The 13,056-nt window shown below is 41.9% G+C and overlaps 3 protein-coding genes, 1 long non-coding RNA gene and 1 pseudogene across 15 annotated transcripts; 1 reads left to right on the plus strand and 4 right to left on the minus strand.

Moving 5' to 3' along the window:
• The first annotated feature begins 2,445 nt into the window (after nucleotides 1–2,445).
• Nucleotides 2,446–4,788, plus strand: LOC104804122. Of its 7 annotated transcripts, none has more exons than XR_770312.1 (4): nucleotides 2,446–3,281; nucleotides 3,344–3,503; nucleotides 3,909–4,004; nucleotides 4,101–4,780. It is a non-coding gene; the product is annotated as an uncharacterized LOC104804122 (long non-coding RNA). The 7 variants fall into 7 exon arrangements; XR_770310.1 differs by having other exon boundaries at nucleotides 2,446–2,882; nucleotides 2,971–3,503; XR_770311.1 differs by having other exon boundaries at nucleotides 2,446–2,655; nucleotides 2,792–3,503.
• On the minus strand, nucleotides 3,842–8,306 carry LOC104804121 (probable receptor-like protein kinase At4g39110). The gene is made up of 2 exons (XM_010528297.2): nucleotides 4,314–8,306; nucleotides 3,842–4,203 (listed from the first exon to the last, which is right to left on the minus strand). The coding sequence occupies exon 1, from the start codon at nucleotides 8,097–8,099 to the stop codon at nucleotides 5,445–5,447; it is 2,655 nt and encodes an 884-aa protein (XP_010526599.1). The 5' UTR covers nucleotides 8,100–8,306; the 3' UTR covers nucleotides 3,842–4,203; nucleotides 4,314–5,444.
• A 156-nt stretch (nucleotides 8,307–8,462) lies between these two features.
• On the minus strand, nucleotides 8,463–9,436 carry LOC104804123 (late embryogenesis abundant protein-like). Its single transcript, XM_010528298.2, has 2 exons — nucleotides 9,122–9,436; nucleotides 8,463–8,904 (listed from the first exon to the last, which is right to left on the minus strand). Exons 1-2 carry the CDS (start codon nucleotides 9,377–9,379, stop codon nucleotides 8,686–8,688), a joined length of 477 nt encoding a protein of 158 aa, XP_010526600.1. The 5' UTR covers nucleotides 9,380–9,436; the 3' UTR covers nucleotides 8,463–8,685.
• Nucleotides 9,437–9,737: 301 nt separating this feature from the next.
• On the minus strand, nucleotides 9,738–13,004 carry LOC104804124. 6 transcript variants are annotated; one of them, XM_010528300.2, is made up of 6 exons: nucleotides 12,913–12,975; nucleotides 12,354–12,396; nucleotides 11,867–12,264; nucleotides 11,462–11,511; nucleotides 10,438–11,381; nucleotides 9,738–10,139 (listed from the first exon to the last, which is right to left on the minus strand). In XM_010528300.2, the coding sequence occupies exons 3-5, from the start codon at nucleotides 12,150–12,152 to the stop codon at nucleotides 10,443–10,445; spliced, it is 1,275 nt and encodes a 424-aa protein (XP_010526602.1). In that variant the 5' UTR covers nucleotides 12,153–12,264; nucleotides 12,354–12,396; nucleotides 12,913–12,975; the 3' UTR covers nucleotides 9,738–10,139; nucleotides 10,438–10,442. The 6 variants fall into 6 exon arrangements, with proteins under 6 accessions (XP_010526602.1, XP_010526604.1, XP_010526606.1 ...); XM_010528302.2 differs by having other exon boundaries at nucleotides 11,867–12,259; nucleotides 12,913–12,970; XM_010528304.1 differs by lacking the exon at nucleotides 12,354–12,396 and having other exon boundaries at nucleotides 11,462–11,508; nucleotides 12,913–13,004.
• Nucleotides 12,289–13,056, minus strand: part of LOC104804539 — a 4,904-nt pseudogene continuing 4,136 nt past the window's right edge.

Consider the following 13,056-nt stretch of genomic DNA (forward strand, 5'->3'; position numbering starts at 1 on the left):
ATATATATATATATATATATATATATATATATATATATGATTGTGTTTTCAGTTGATTTGATTTCTTCCACAGTTGTTGCTATAGCTTCATTCATGAGTATGATCATCAAGTTACTCTATTATAGATGCAAATATATAAATTTAGGCATGCGTGTGTGTATGTGTGGCCACTCTGAATTTTTTTATTTAGTATATATATATATTTTTTGGTAAGGAAGTATATATATTAATATCTTAGCATAATACATATGCACGACCACATGTGCAACCATCTATATATATAGCAATAAACATTTGATTACGTTAGTTACTTATTATAATTTAAGGTTTTAATGTGCATATATATGGAAAGATGGATCGGTTCACTTCATTCTCTGGTGATAAGAACATTTAGGCATGCTCTCTTCTCTTTTTCTTTTATTCCCTCCTTTTCGTGCATAAAAAGGCTAAAAAAGATTTCGTTAATTAATTATATACACATAGATTTTTTCTATATATACGATGATCTTGCTTAGGGTTTTATTTTACATGTGTTGCATAATGTGGGAAACACACCCTGCCGTCTCTTTTTACATTATAGTTCCTTTAACAATGATTGTAAAGATTGTATGATATGAATATCGCATTCAGTTTTTTCAAACTATTCTCCTACTAACCATCATTAATTAATTATAATATAACCAGAAGATTAGTTTAAAACTAAAAAACAAAAGGGGGTTCATTTCATGGGAATCACACCCTATGTGTATATAAAGCATAAGCTACTGATAGCCTATAATGCCTTCCATCAACTTGATAATTAATATATATTAATTAATGGGATTTTGGCATAAAAAGACTGACCAAGATTTTGCATGGTGTATCAATTGATTCAGTTGATTTTAGGGTTACAAACCTTAGAATCATGCCCTCTAATGGCATTGGCAACCCACTACGATTGTTCCCCCAGCAAGCCTTGCAAACTCAGATTCTATATGCCTTAATATAAATATAATCCATGAGTTCGATTTTGTTTTAATTTTTTGCCTTTGGGGATCAAAAGAAAGAATATTGAATAATTTATATTAAAATATTTATCACGACTAGAAAAAAAATAGATGGATACTAAACCTAGTTGACAAATAAATATGGTGGGTTTTTTTAAAAAAAAAAATTTTCAATGTTATTTGTATTATGTATCAAAATCAAGATTGTCTGTTACATCCGATGTGGACTCTATACAAAACTCAAAGAATTCTCATACTCAAAAGGGCAAAATGTGAGGCTAGCAGCGACTACAGAGGATTATGTACATGCGGTTTGAAGTCAAAAAATACCAATTCTGCAGTAAAGAACATCTATCAGATGAGTCGTCGATTCTCCTTGCCAGAAGCACTTATCGGATGTAGCGGCCTAGATCGCCGCACAAAGTTTTCACCTGTTTTGACTCTCGATCCGGAACCCTCGGTTGTTGCGTTCTTGCCATAGCATATGGACAGCAACATGAATAATCAGCTTCACTATAGTCCGTCTACTCCTGGTGTTGTCATTACGTGGCAGATGCAACCAAGTAATACAAGAGTATAAATCTAAGGGAGGGGACGACCAGCAACAACGGGCAAAGGTAGGTCATAACCTCGAACTGTAGGCGCGTTCAAAAAATAAGTGTTTATTCTCTCCACATAGGCAGCAGTTGACGTCGATGTTCGGGTTCCATCGAGCGATCCTGTCTTTAGTGGAAAACTTGTTCTGTCGTAGCATGAAGGATAGCCGCGGAACAGACCCCTTGAGAGTCCATGATAAAATATACTATGATTAATGAGATAACGTGTAGTTTGAATCTTAAACAAAAAGAAATCTTATTTACACGTTATTTTAAACTTTGTCCAACAAAAAACACACACACTCCATAATTAAATAAACGTTATGAATGAATGAAATTCCAAGTATTTCAATTATCAGAAAAGCATCACCCATTACATCATGAGACATGAGGTAATCAATGTTTCAAATTCATCGGTCCTTCAAATGTGTACATAGCCTCCTATATATAGTGGGGGAATGGGACACGTGCCCCCATATAATTAATAAAAAAATGTTAATTTCTTTATAAGTTTTATAAAATTATAAAAGGATATTGATAAATGTCCCCAACGAAATTATGCTTATTCATATTATACATATATTATTATTGCCCCATATGAAAAATAGTTTTGGATCCGCCACTATATATATACACACACATATAATATAATAATGGAGTAATTAATAGTGTTTGAGCTTACAAAATGCAATGGATTTTAACTTTCAGTATCCACGGTCAAATGATGCATATGGGCTTTAAGTAGGCTAGACTTAAAAGCCCAATACAGCCCAATTAAATGCTGAGCCCAATCTCTGAATGCAAGTTTTGGACTTTTCGAGTCTATGTTGGTAAAATCCAGAAAAAAATTATAAAAGTTTGGTTGCCGCTTGAGTTTTTTCCATCGCGGAACTGGGGGAAAAATTTTATAGGATTTTCTCGGGAAAGTAAGGTGAGAAAGGAATACCTTCGATGGTTTCGTTCGAGAGATTCAGTGTGTGGAACTCGACCAGCTTCCTTGGAGCCGTTTGCTTGGGAATCCGAAGCAGATTGAGATCAAATCAGAGCCCAGCAGAAGTTTCAGAAGAGCCAGGGTTTGTCTTCTTCACCCATAAACCCTAAACCCAAAATTTAATCCCTTTCCTTCTCTCTGAATTTAATTGCGTATATATTTAGACATTTAAGTCTCTCTCTCTACTTGGGTTGTTTCCGATCAATTATAAATTGTAGCCCACAGAATCTTTTGCCCTTCTATTTCACGTTGCTTCGTCTTCTGCTCGGTTTGTCAACCATTTGAACCTAATCTGTCTTCTGTTCCAAGGTATAGGTTGTTTGGTTTACCGTTCTTGTTTCCCTCTGTAATTTGGATACAATTTCTTGTAATATTGACACTTGAGATCAATACCCAGAAGTCAAAATTAAGGGATCTGGTTGGGAAACTCGTCAAAGCCAAACCTGGAATGAACCTACCATTGATTTGTGCATGGGCCATCCCTTGGTGATGATCTTGATGAAGCCGTGTAGGCAAATTGTATTGTAATGCCAATCTCGGGAAGGTTTGTTTCATATCTCTTTCATCCGTTTTTGACATGCCCTTGGATTTCACAATTCACGCACTTTGTTTTCATCAGAACATCCTTCTCCCATTATCAGTGGGAACATTCTCACTGTGGGAGATCTTCAGCAAGGAGCTTTCTTGCAAGATCGATGTCAATCACAGGTTTCTACCTTCTTATTCTTCGTTTTAAGGACCCTTTGGTAGATGATTCTACAATTTCACAGGGAAGAATTTGACGCGGAAATGGTTCCGTACGGAGTGGTCGGAGATTTTCCACACGACCCGACATTGCCGCTGGTAAGAAAAGAAAACTCTCAGAGGAAACCGTGACCCAGACGTGGTTCCCGCTTTTGCAGTTGAGACCCAAAAGAAAACATATAAAAGGTATTATTGATTGTTTTGAGCAATTCATGGAACAAATATGTACACAAATTTGAAATTTCCAGAAAGAAAAAGAAGCAAAAATAAAAATAAAAATACAGAGTAGGACACTTCTATCAAATCTGAAAAAATAAAAGAGAGAGAAAGAGTCGACTACAAAATTGCACCCGTTTCCCCTACGTTTTCCACCTCTTTTCTTTGTGGTAAAACTTGACAGTGGTTTCTAAATTATAAAATTAAAAATATTAAGTAAATGAACTTTAAAATTATAAAATTGGATCTAAGTATATTTAAAAAAGGTGCAAAAACACGAAAACAGGATTAAATGGACACTTGCTCAATTGAAAAACTGATCAAATTCATTTTCTTTTTTTCTTTTTGGTTTAAAATGATAAAATATTATACCAGAAAGGCTTTGTTTTGGTGAAGGCAACAAGTAAGGAACCATTATGCACCAATGCAAGGGGAGGCACAGTGGGTGGTACTGGAGACTCTTCTGCAATGGTAATTTTGGAAGTTCATATTGTTGGTGTTGGTGTTGGTGTTGTTGTTGAGAGGATCAATGGCTAATTGCTTCTTCCTCTTCTTGTGGGCATCAAGTGGAAGTGGTTGGCTTTGTTTCTTGAGATCTTCCAGGCATTTCACATCTGAAATGCAAGCGAATGATCTTGCTTTTCCTGAGTAGTACCTTGACAATCCTCTCCTGTCACTCATCCGGCCAAACCAAATGTAAGTATATCAGACAACAACTCGACTCATTACAATATATATAATATACACACATATATATGCAAGGGTTTCAAGTTTGTTTACTTCTTGGGGAGGTTGTTCCTTAGCTCCCCCATGTCAAATGCCATCAACCCATTTCTGTTCTCCATCTTTTGGACAGATTGGAATCCTTGGGTGTTTTTTTTTGTTTTGTGTTTCAATCGTGGGTTTTCAGATTCAGGGGGAAAGAATGAAGCTTTTTATACAAGAAGGAGAGATAAGAAAAGAGATGGTACATAAATTTCAGGTCCTAGTGATGGAGATGGTGAATCTGGACATCTCCAACCAGTGGCTAATTTAAGGTTTTTCTATTCTTGTTTTTGGTCCTCTTTTGTTCTGCAGAAAGAGGAAACCCGCAGAATCTGCAAACCCAAATCTTTTGGCTATAAGCCTCTAAGATCTCTGGTCCGACCACTTGGTATTGCACCTTAGGAACCCCAAGTTTGTAAATTTTGTGGTGGTGAATTTAGGATCATAACATATCCATTATGCATATACATGGGTTTTGCTCTGGCGTTTACAAGTGTATTGTGGTGTGTGTACACAGACACACACACAGGCAGACATACATATATATGCACACACCCCTTTTTCTATATTTCACAATGAGCACATGAATATCATAACTTTCACCAAGTAATGCCATGAGAAGAGGAAGAGGAGACAGAGATCCTATAGCTCAAGAATTTTGAGTGATATTCTGTGATGTTTGCTTTGAAGATGTTTTCAAACAAGCATTGCAATGCCATTCTCTTTCCGACATATTATTAGTTCAGATAACTCAACATCCTATCGTATTTTGATCTCTTGAACTTCTTGCTTTAGCTTATTGAGTCTGAAAGTTGAAATCTTTGGGCAAAACTAACGTTTTTTTCCCCTCCTGAAAGTACATGAAGATTCACATACAATTTCAACGTGTTGTTGTAACCTACGGAAACCACAGGAGAGAGAGGATGCGTAGATAGATACATCAGCTTTAGTTAGTATACACATATATCCACCCACAAAAATTACACGACAAGACACAGTCAGACATCACACTGATATACAGACCATGACAAAACAAAAAAAACAAATACAAAGAGCAACAACACCTTGAAACTCTTACTCTAATCTCTCTCCGTTCAAATTCATTTGGATGCATTTCAAGAACTTATTTCCAGCTTTTCTTTGTGTTTATCTTCCGTTCAGGTTGGCAAACTGAGTAAACATGGCGGTTCCAGAGTGTTCGTCCACGGCCTGAACCTCGCCCGGCCCACGGTTCTCTTCCGGCTGAGAAACCGAACTACGGTCATTGGCCGAAGAGGGAGTGGTCGGAGCCACCACCGGAGATAGTGGAGCCGCTGGCTCAGGGCCATGGCCAGAGCCAGGGCTTTCTCCCACGGGCTTAGCATTCTCGTTCTCCTCGGCTTTGCCCTGCGAGAACGCTTCCTGAAGCTGCAGAGCGTATTCCAAGTTCCAAAGCACGTCTCCCATTGAAGGCCTGTCGACACCATAGTCAGCCAAACACTTCTCTGCCGCCTCGGCGAACTTCTTCATCGACTCGGGGTTTACCGTGCCTGCCAGATTCGGGTCGATGACCTTCTCGAGCATCCCTTTTCGTTTCCACTGCATCGCCCACTCGGCCAGGTTGACTTGTTCCCTCGGCAACTGTGGGTTAATGGCTGGTCTCGCACAAAGAGCCTCCAGAAGAACAACACCGAAGGAATATACGTCTGATTTATCAGTGAGTTGCTGTCTCCTGAAGTATTCTGGGTCCAGATACCCGAAACTTCCCTTCACGGCCGTGCTCACGTGGTTTTGTCCAAAGCCCACATCTTTGGATAAACCAAAGTCCGCAACTTTGGCCACAAATGCATCATCGAGGAGGATATTGGTGGTCTTCACGTCACGGTGGATGATCCCCTGAGCCGTCCCTGTGTGCAGGTAGTGAAGTCCACGCGCTGCTCCGATACAGATTTCAAGCCGTTGTTTCCAAGACAGAGGAGGTAGGTTCTTTCCATAAATATGGTCTCTGAATGGACCATTGGACATATATTCGTAGACGAGGATCATTTCCGAGTTCTCGTCACAGTACCCGATCAAGGACACTAAGTGTCTGTGTCTGAGCTTGGACAGCATCTGAATCTCTGTTTGAAACTCGTTAATACCTTGTTCCGATTGTGGGTTACCTCGTTTCACGGCAACCTTTGTTCCATCATCAATGGTTCCAATATATACATTCCCGAATCCGCCGACACCTATGATTTGGGATGCATCAAAGTTCTTGGTTGCTTCCTGAAGCTCAGCGAGGGAGAAATAACGGCCAAGGCCGAGCGTGGAGTTGTAGAAGTTGGATTTTTGAGAACCGGCCTTGCTTGTCATGAATGTGCTGTCACCGGCATGGATGGGTAGGAGCCAAGAAGAGAAGCTGTTCCTCTTCTGCCAATCCTGTGGTCTCTTCTTCCATCTGTACACCATAGCTCCGAGCCCTATGAAAGCTCCGAACATCATTACAAACCCTGCAGTCGCGACCATGCCGTGCTTCCCCATGCCCACTGTCCTACCATCCACTCCGAACTCACCGTCAAGGCTGTTCACAGAATTGCTCATTTTCAGGACCTCAACCCCGTTCAAGACCGCGTTCTTGGTCCCTGTATCCTCTCCCATGGGACCGATTTGGACCTGGAGCTGGGGACCCATCAGAGTCGAGTTCACGACAATGTCTTTGAAGTAAGGTGTTGCTAGACCGCCAGTGAGAGAGGACAAGTCTAGACCAGAAATGGCCGTCTTGCCATTGATGTAGACATTGAAGTACAGATCATTCATCGACTTGCTGACGATATCGCAGAAATGAAGCCGGACAAAGTAGTTAAATGAAGGGTTGGAAGGGAAGTTCCAGGTGACGTTGAAGTTAGGGTTAATGGTGTGAGCATCAGCCATCTCTGCAGCTGTTGCGTAAACAGTCTGCGGCGCAATAAGAGGGGTTACTCCCTCAGGGTACTTGATGGCCGAGGTGGTCGTTTTCACATCATTGGCCAGATTTGGATCTTGCAAGTATTCCTTATCGGTTTTCCATGTTCTTCCTAGCGTATCGTTCTGAGGCGTGATCAAGGGACCACCAACGTTAATCCTGTAAACAGACTGGTAGGCATAACCGGATAGGCCCGAGAAATCGTTAACCGGGAAAAGGGCAGTGCCCGAATCGGGAATCAGTTCATCCGGGGCCGAGACAACTTCGATAGCGTTGATGAAAGCGGCGGAATTCTTCATAGGATTGAACCTAAGGGAGAATTGAGAATCTGTAATGTTGAGGAGGTACTCGTGAAGAACGGGTTGGCTATTGTTGTTGTTACTGAATTTGAAGTTATGAAGCAACACATATTTCTCCGTCAAGACAGAGAAAGTTGCTTGTTGGAGATCGAACTTGTCGTTAGGGAAGGCAAAGAAATGGAGGCGAACCCAATGCCAACCGTTTTGGATCAGATGGAACTTGTAAGTGGCTTCTTCTTGAAAGATCCTCGCGGTTAGGTAGACAGGAGACGAAATGCTGTCTGAAGGAGGAGTCGAGACCTGAACATCGTCCTTGGCTTCAATGTATTGAGCCGTTTCCGGGTCACTCTTGAAGACTCTCCCGTCAGGGGTTTTGGCCGATGACTTCGACCCACAATCGATGAGAATTTCGTCGATCGGCTTGAACAAGGCCTGGAGAGGGCCACCGGCTGCAACCGTAGAGACGATGGCCTCCGAGAAGAGGAGGAGGAAAGTCAGGAGAATAGCCATGAAAGGCCACATGGAAGAATCAAGGAGGAATTTCGTCGTGGGTATGTTCGGTTTTTTTCCTGTCTCCATCCCTCCTTGGGTGGAGGGGAGAGAGAAAGAGAGACAAAGAAATGGCGAGTTGGTTGGATTTCTTGTGGTTGAAGAAAAGAGGGAGAAAACAGAAGGGTCATGAATGGGCGATTCCTTTTTGTTGTTTTTTTGCCTTGTTATGTTAGGTTCCGTTAAACTTAATTTGAGGAAAGAAATTGATTACAAATCCGGTGGTTTTATTTTTAGCAATTTGCTAAAATGGGTTAATTGGCAATTCCGACATAATAAGCCAAAATAACCTCATTCGATTCTTGTTCCCCATTTGAAGGGAAGTGAAGAACACTAGACTAGCTAGGACTGTCTCGCAATCCACCCACACACCCATCACCGAACGGAAGTGCATGATTGCATAACTGAAAATTCATCAAAGGAAACAAATCCACAGGCCAATCCAGAATCCCATATTTATACAAAGGAGCAAAGATTTGTAGGAAATTGAAAAAACAACCCCAAACTTCACTGATAAACAACATCGACCCAAACATGGACGCACAATTTTATTCTCCACAGGAAAAAAAAAACAAACAAACAAAGAGATCGACTGAGAAGACGCACTAAAATGTGTTCATTTCACGTTGTCGTTGTGGTGGCCAGGGAGTTTTTCCTTGATCTTCTCCAACAGTCCCTTCTTCTCGTGGCCGGACACGCCGGTGGTGGCACTTGGAACTTCCACGTGTCCTTCCCTGTGCTCCTTATGCTTGCTGCCGCCTATTTTCTCCTTTATTTTCTCCTTCAAACCCTTCTTCTTTCTCCTCCCTCCTTGTCCATCATCCTCCGATGACGACTGTATATGCATGTCCATGCAAAAATCAGTTTTTGGAAACATATACACACGAGAGAGATTACACTTTACCATGTACAAATGTGTACACCACATAAACCAAACCAATCCGGAGTAAACTGGATGCAGTATACATGCGTATAAATACCTGTACCAGAACATCTATAGACGTGTATAACTAACTATGTGCACATATACAAAGATAGTCGGAGAATCTCACCGAGCTAGAGCTGGATGAACTAGGCGACCGAGGAAGCTGTTCCACGGCACCGCCGCCCTCACCGACATGCGGCTGCGGCTCAACGACGGGAGCCGGGGGCGGGGCTTCGACCGAGGGGACGTCCTTGTGGGGAGCGGTGGAGGTGGCCACGCCGGTTAGGTGCATGGGGTTTCCGAACTCGTCCGTCAGCTGAACCGGGTTCCCGTGTTCGTCCGTCAGCCTTATCGGATTCCCGTGTTCGTCTCTCAGATCCGCCATTATTAAGTCCGTGATTTTCCCGATGGGTTTCGTCGATTTATGGGAGATAAGTTTTAGTAGCACCACCGCTATTTAACGCCGCACGCATAAAGATGGAAATCCAGTGTGTTCTCTCCTGCATGGTTAGTTACACGTGGCATGATTGGAGATTCAAGAATTTGCCACGCACGTTTAGGGAAGACACGTATGGTTCGATATACACATATATACACCGATAATCTAATTATCCAGCAAAAGGAGATTACGCTTTCTCCGGGAGATGAACTTTCTTAGAGGTTGTGTATGTGTGTACCAAAGCTGGACCGCCGAAATAGAGCATTCAAAAACCATAATATATGCGAAGTGACAACAAATTAAATATATGCGGAAAAGAATTAAGCGGGTTGGTACATAAAAAGAGTTCAATACAAAACCATACACCCACTTCCATCAAATTCCAATTAAAACCAATTCAGTCCAGTCCCCTTGGACGCATCCAAGCCTTAATAATCTTTGTAAGGGCTTTACGGTCTCCCCTACGTTGCTGTTAATGTTGTTCTCCAACCTTCTATATAATCTATACACGTGTGGAAATATGGAAAACAAGAAAAAGGGGGGGGGGGAACAGAGGAAATTGGTGAAGACAAACTCTGTCGAGAAGATCTCCAAGATGCTTAAACAGACAGGAGCCGACAAGAGGATGTGTTTGATGATCGGTTACACTATGCAACTTTTGGCCACCGTTTTACGGCTTGAGGAGAGAACAGCACCCTATAATAATCTGAAACAATAACAACAATCACAAGGTTTTTATTCGTGCTCTGATGGTATAACCTAAGGCCAGAGTCATAAGACCTGAGATTTCGGAATATCACAAGCCTGCCCGGGCTCGGTCTGGTTAGCTTTGGGTTTAGCTATAACATCATCTGTCTTTGCCATTCCCGGCTTTAGTTAGAGTTTGACCGTTTGGTTTCAAAGCAGTTCTAGGGTAAGAGTTCCAAACTACATGGATTGGATATGAAAACATAACTCAGACCCACATGAGAGAAATTTGTTGAGAGAGGGAGAGAGATGCTTACAAGTTTCATGTTTTGCTGGATTTGGTCCAGAAAAAGCCTTTCTTTCTCCCAGGATGACTATCTTTCGGGGCTTTCCCGCTCCCTCTGGATCCGAAAGAGAAGTGACGTGCCAGGAAGGGCCTCGGGGAATAGCTTTTCACGCTTGAACTCGAGATCAGCTTGGGGCTATTCCCTTTCAGTCCAGGGCCACCCATTGTGTGATCAAACATTACGAGATCATCACGGTCAAAGTCACTGTCCATAACGCGATTCCTCAGTCTCTTGTTGTATCTAGCTTTCAAATCCATCTCTGCCCTCAAAGCCTTATCTGACAGCTTGAGCGTTTTCTTCTCGCCCAAGGTACATATTGGACATGGAGGGTCGAATTTGTCGATTTCTGGTGTCATATGCTCTAAACATTCAGCATGATAGGCATGACCACAAGCTAGAACAGCCACAACTGATAACTCGCTTGTAGTTATGATCTTTTGGCTGCTCCACAAGGATTTCTCTGTCAAGGGTCTAGAGCAAGCACCACAAGTTTGTTGATCATTGGACGTCCGGTTGCCATGACGGTCTATTTTATCACGCCGGAGGCCAAAGGAATCATTATCATAAGACATAGACTCTCTCTGGGAAAGCGACATCAGCTCAGAAAAGGCATGCATGGACCAACTGTCGGAAGGCCCACGCCGGGAATTGTTGCTCCAACAAATTCCTCGCCTCTCGGAGTATCTGCTTGGAGATTTCACTCCACAAATCTGGCCATCTGATACTTGCTTTGATAGATGAGGCCGGTGTGCAAACTTTGGGGTGGATGAGCTTGCAGGTTGCAAATTGCTCTGGGATGACAGCGGTGATGTGGAGAAGGATGATGGTTGAGAAGCCAATGAAAGAGAGAATTTTGGGGGAGATGGATGAGACGGTGCTGAAGATTCTATTGAATCCCTATTTGTCTCTACAATCTGCAAAAGAAAGGTCAATCATAATAGATTAATGCCTCGAATCGTTCGAAAAATTTAGTGCAAACTGGAACAAGCTTTACCTGCTCTGAAACAACATCCAAAGAAGCAGTTCTCCGGAAAGATAAATCTGCTACCGTATGTATAAATAACACAACAATGGAAATGACATTGTTAAGGATAGTGAAACAAAGTTCAATAAAGAAAGCTGGAAAAAAAAAACAAGAGAAACAATTTCAGCAAATAAAACCAACACCCTTTTTGCTCAGCAAAACCAGAATACAAAGTGGATTGGGTAGTAAAATGTGCGTTGAAGTGCTAAGTTCCTATTCTTAAAGTCCTAACTCCCCAGTGCCTATTCTACCAATCTCAAGACATACCTCTCAGAAGTTCCAAGAAAGCCTACGATCCCCACAGGCCCTGAACAGGCCTTGCGGTTAACCAAAAAAGAAATGCATCATCGTGCTAGCAACATTAAAGACTTTTACCTGACTGGGGAGATTTCTGCCATGCCTGTGCCCTGAAGCTGTCTAAGGGGGAGCCTTCTGATGATACAAACTCAGACCCAAATTTGACATCAGAACCATAATTCCGACTAAGCCCATCGGACAACCAACTCACAGAGGTCTCTTCACCAGCTACTCTTCCTCTATTATCCCACCGGAAACTCCAAGTCGGAGAATACTGGACACTGTTTCTTTGCAAGTTCTCGCCCTCTGATCTATTGGGTACGATCATTTTGTCTCTAGCAGCAACACAACAAGCCGACCCCATAGTGAATTCGCAACTACTAAGCACCACCAAAGACGATCTGTCTAACTTCCTTGGTGCATAGAAGCTCAATAAAGCACCACACGCAGCTACTCCTTCCTGGCTAAAATCTTCCCTGGCAACAAAAACCCAAATCAAATCAGAATCCAGGAACTGAATTAGCATCAATTAGAGAATTACTACCAGAAATCCTTAGAGAATTACAAGGGTTCCCATCGGTAGATCGGAACAGAACAGCCAATAGAACCTGGAATGGAAACCGAAACAATCAAACAATGACAATCGAACAAACTCGAATGCATGCCCACACTCAACGTAAAATACATAGCTAAGGAGCAGAACGAACAAAAGTTTCTTTGCTTTACTATAACGCGACGAAGAAGAAATGTAATAACTTACCAGACAGCCACCAACTACGCTAACTTTGAAATGGTAAGACGAAGCAAACAGTTAAAAGAAACAGAAATTACGCGCTAATAGGAAAAATCGATAAAGATTTTCGGAAAACAACAAGAGAATGACATCGATTAGTCCGCTGCTCTCTAGGTCACTGAACTGTCATGACTATCTTCACTACAAGAATCCCAACATAATTGAATCGGGAATAACCATCAGATCCCAGATTATAGCCGGGAATCCTACAGGTCATATTGACATTACCAAAAATAGAAACAAAAACCCTAAAATCGACATGGAAAAATCCGGAAGAAAATACGAAATATCAACAATCCAGATGATGCGAGGAGAGTCACAAACATCGAACCTGCTTCCGGAAGTCCCGAAACGTCGCTGGAGGCAGGGAGAGAGAGAAAGTTTCACATATAAACGTAGAGAGAGAGAGAGAACGCGGAGGGTTTGTAGAGTGAAAGGGAAAGAGCAATGAACACTGCGAACTTTGCTTTGTTCT

Source organism: Tarenaya hassleriana, unplaced genomic scaffold (assembly GCF_000463585.1).
Source record: "Tarenaya hassleriana unplaced genomic scaffold, ASM46358v1 Cleome9, whole genome shotgun sequence".
NCBI classification, from domain to species: Eukaryota; Viridiplantae; Streptophyta; class Magnoliopsida; order Brassicales; family Cleomaceae; genus Tarenaya; species Tarenaya hassleriana.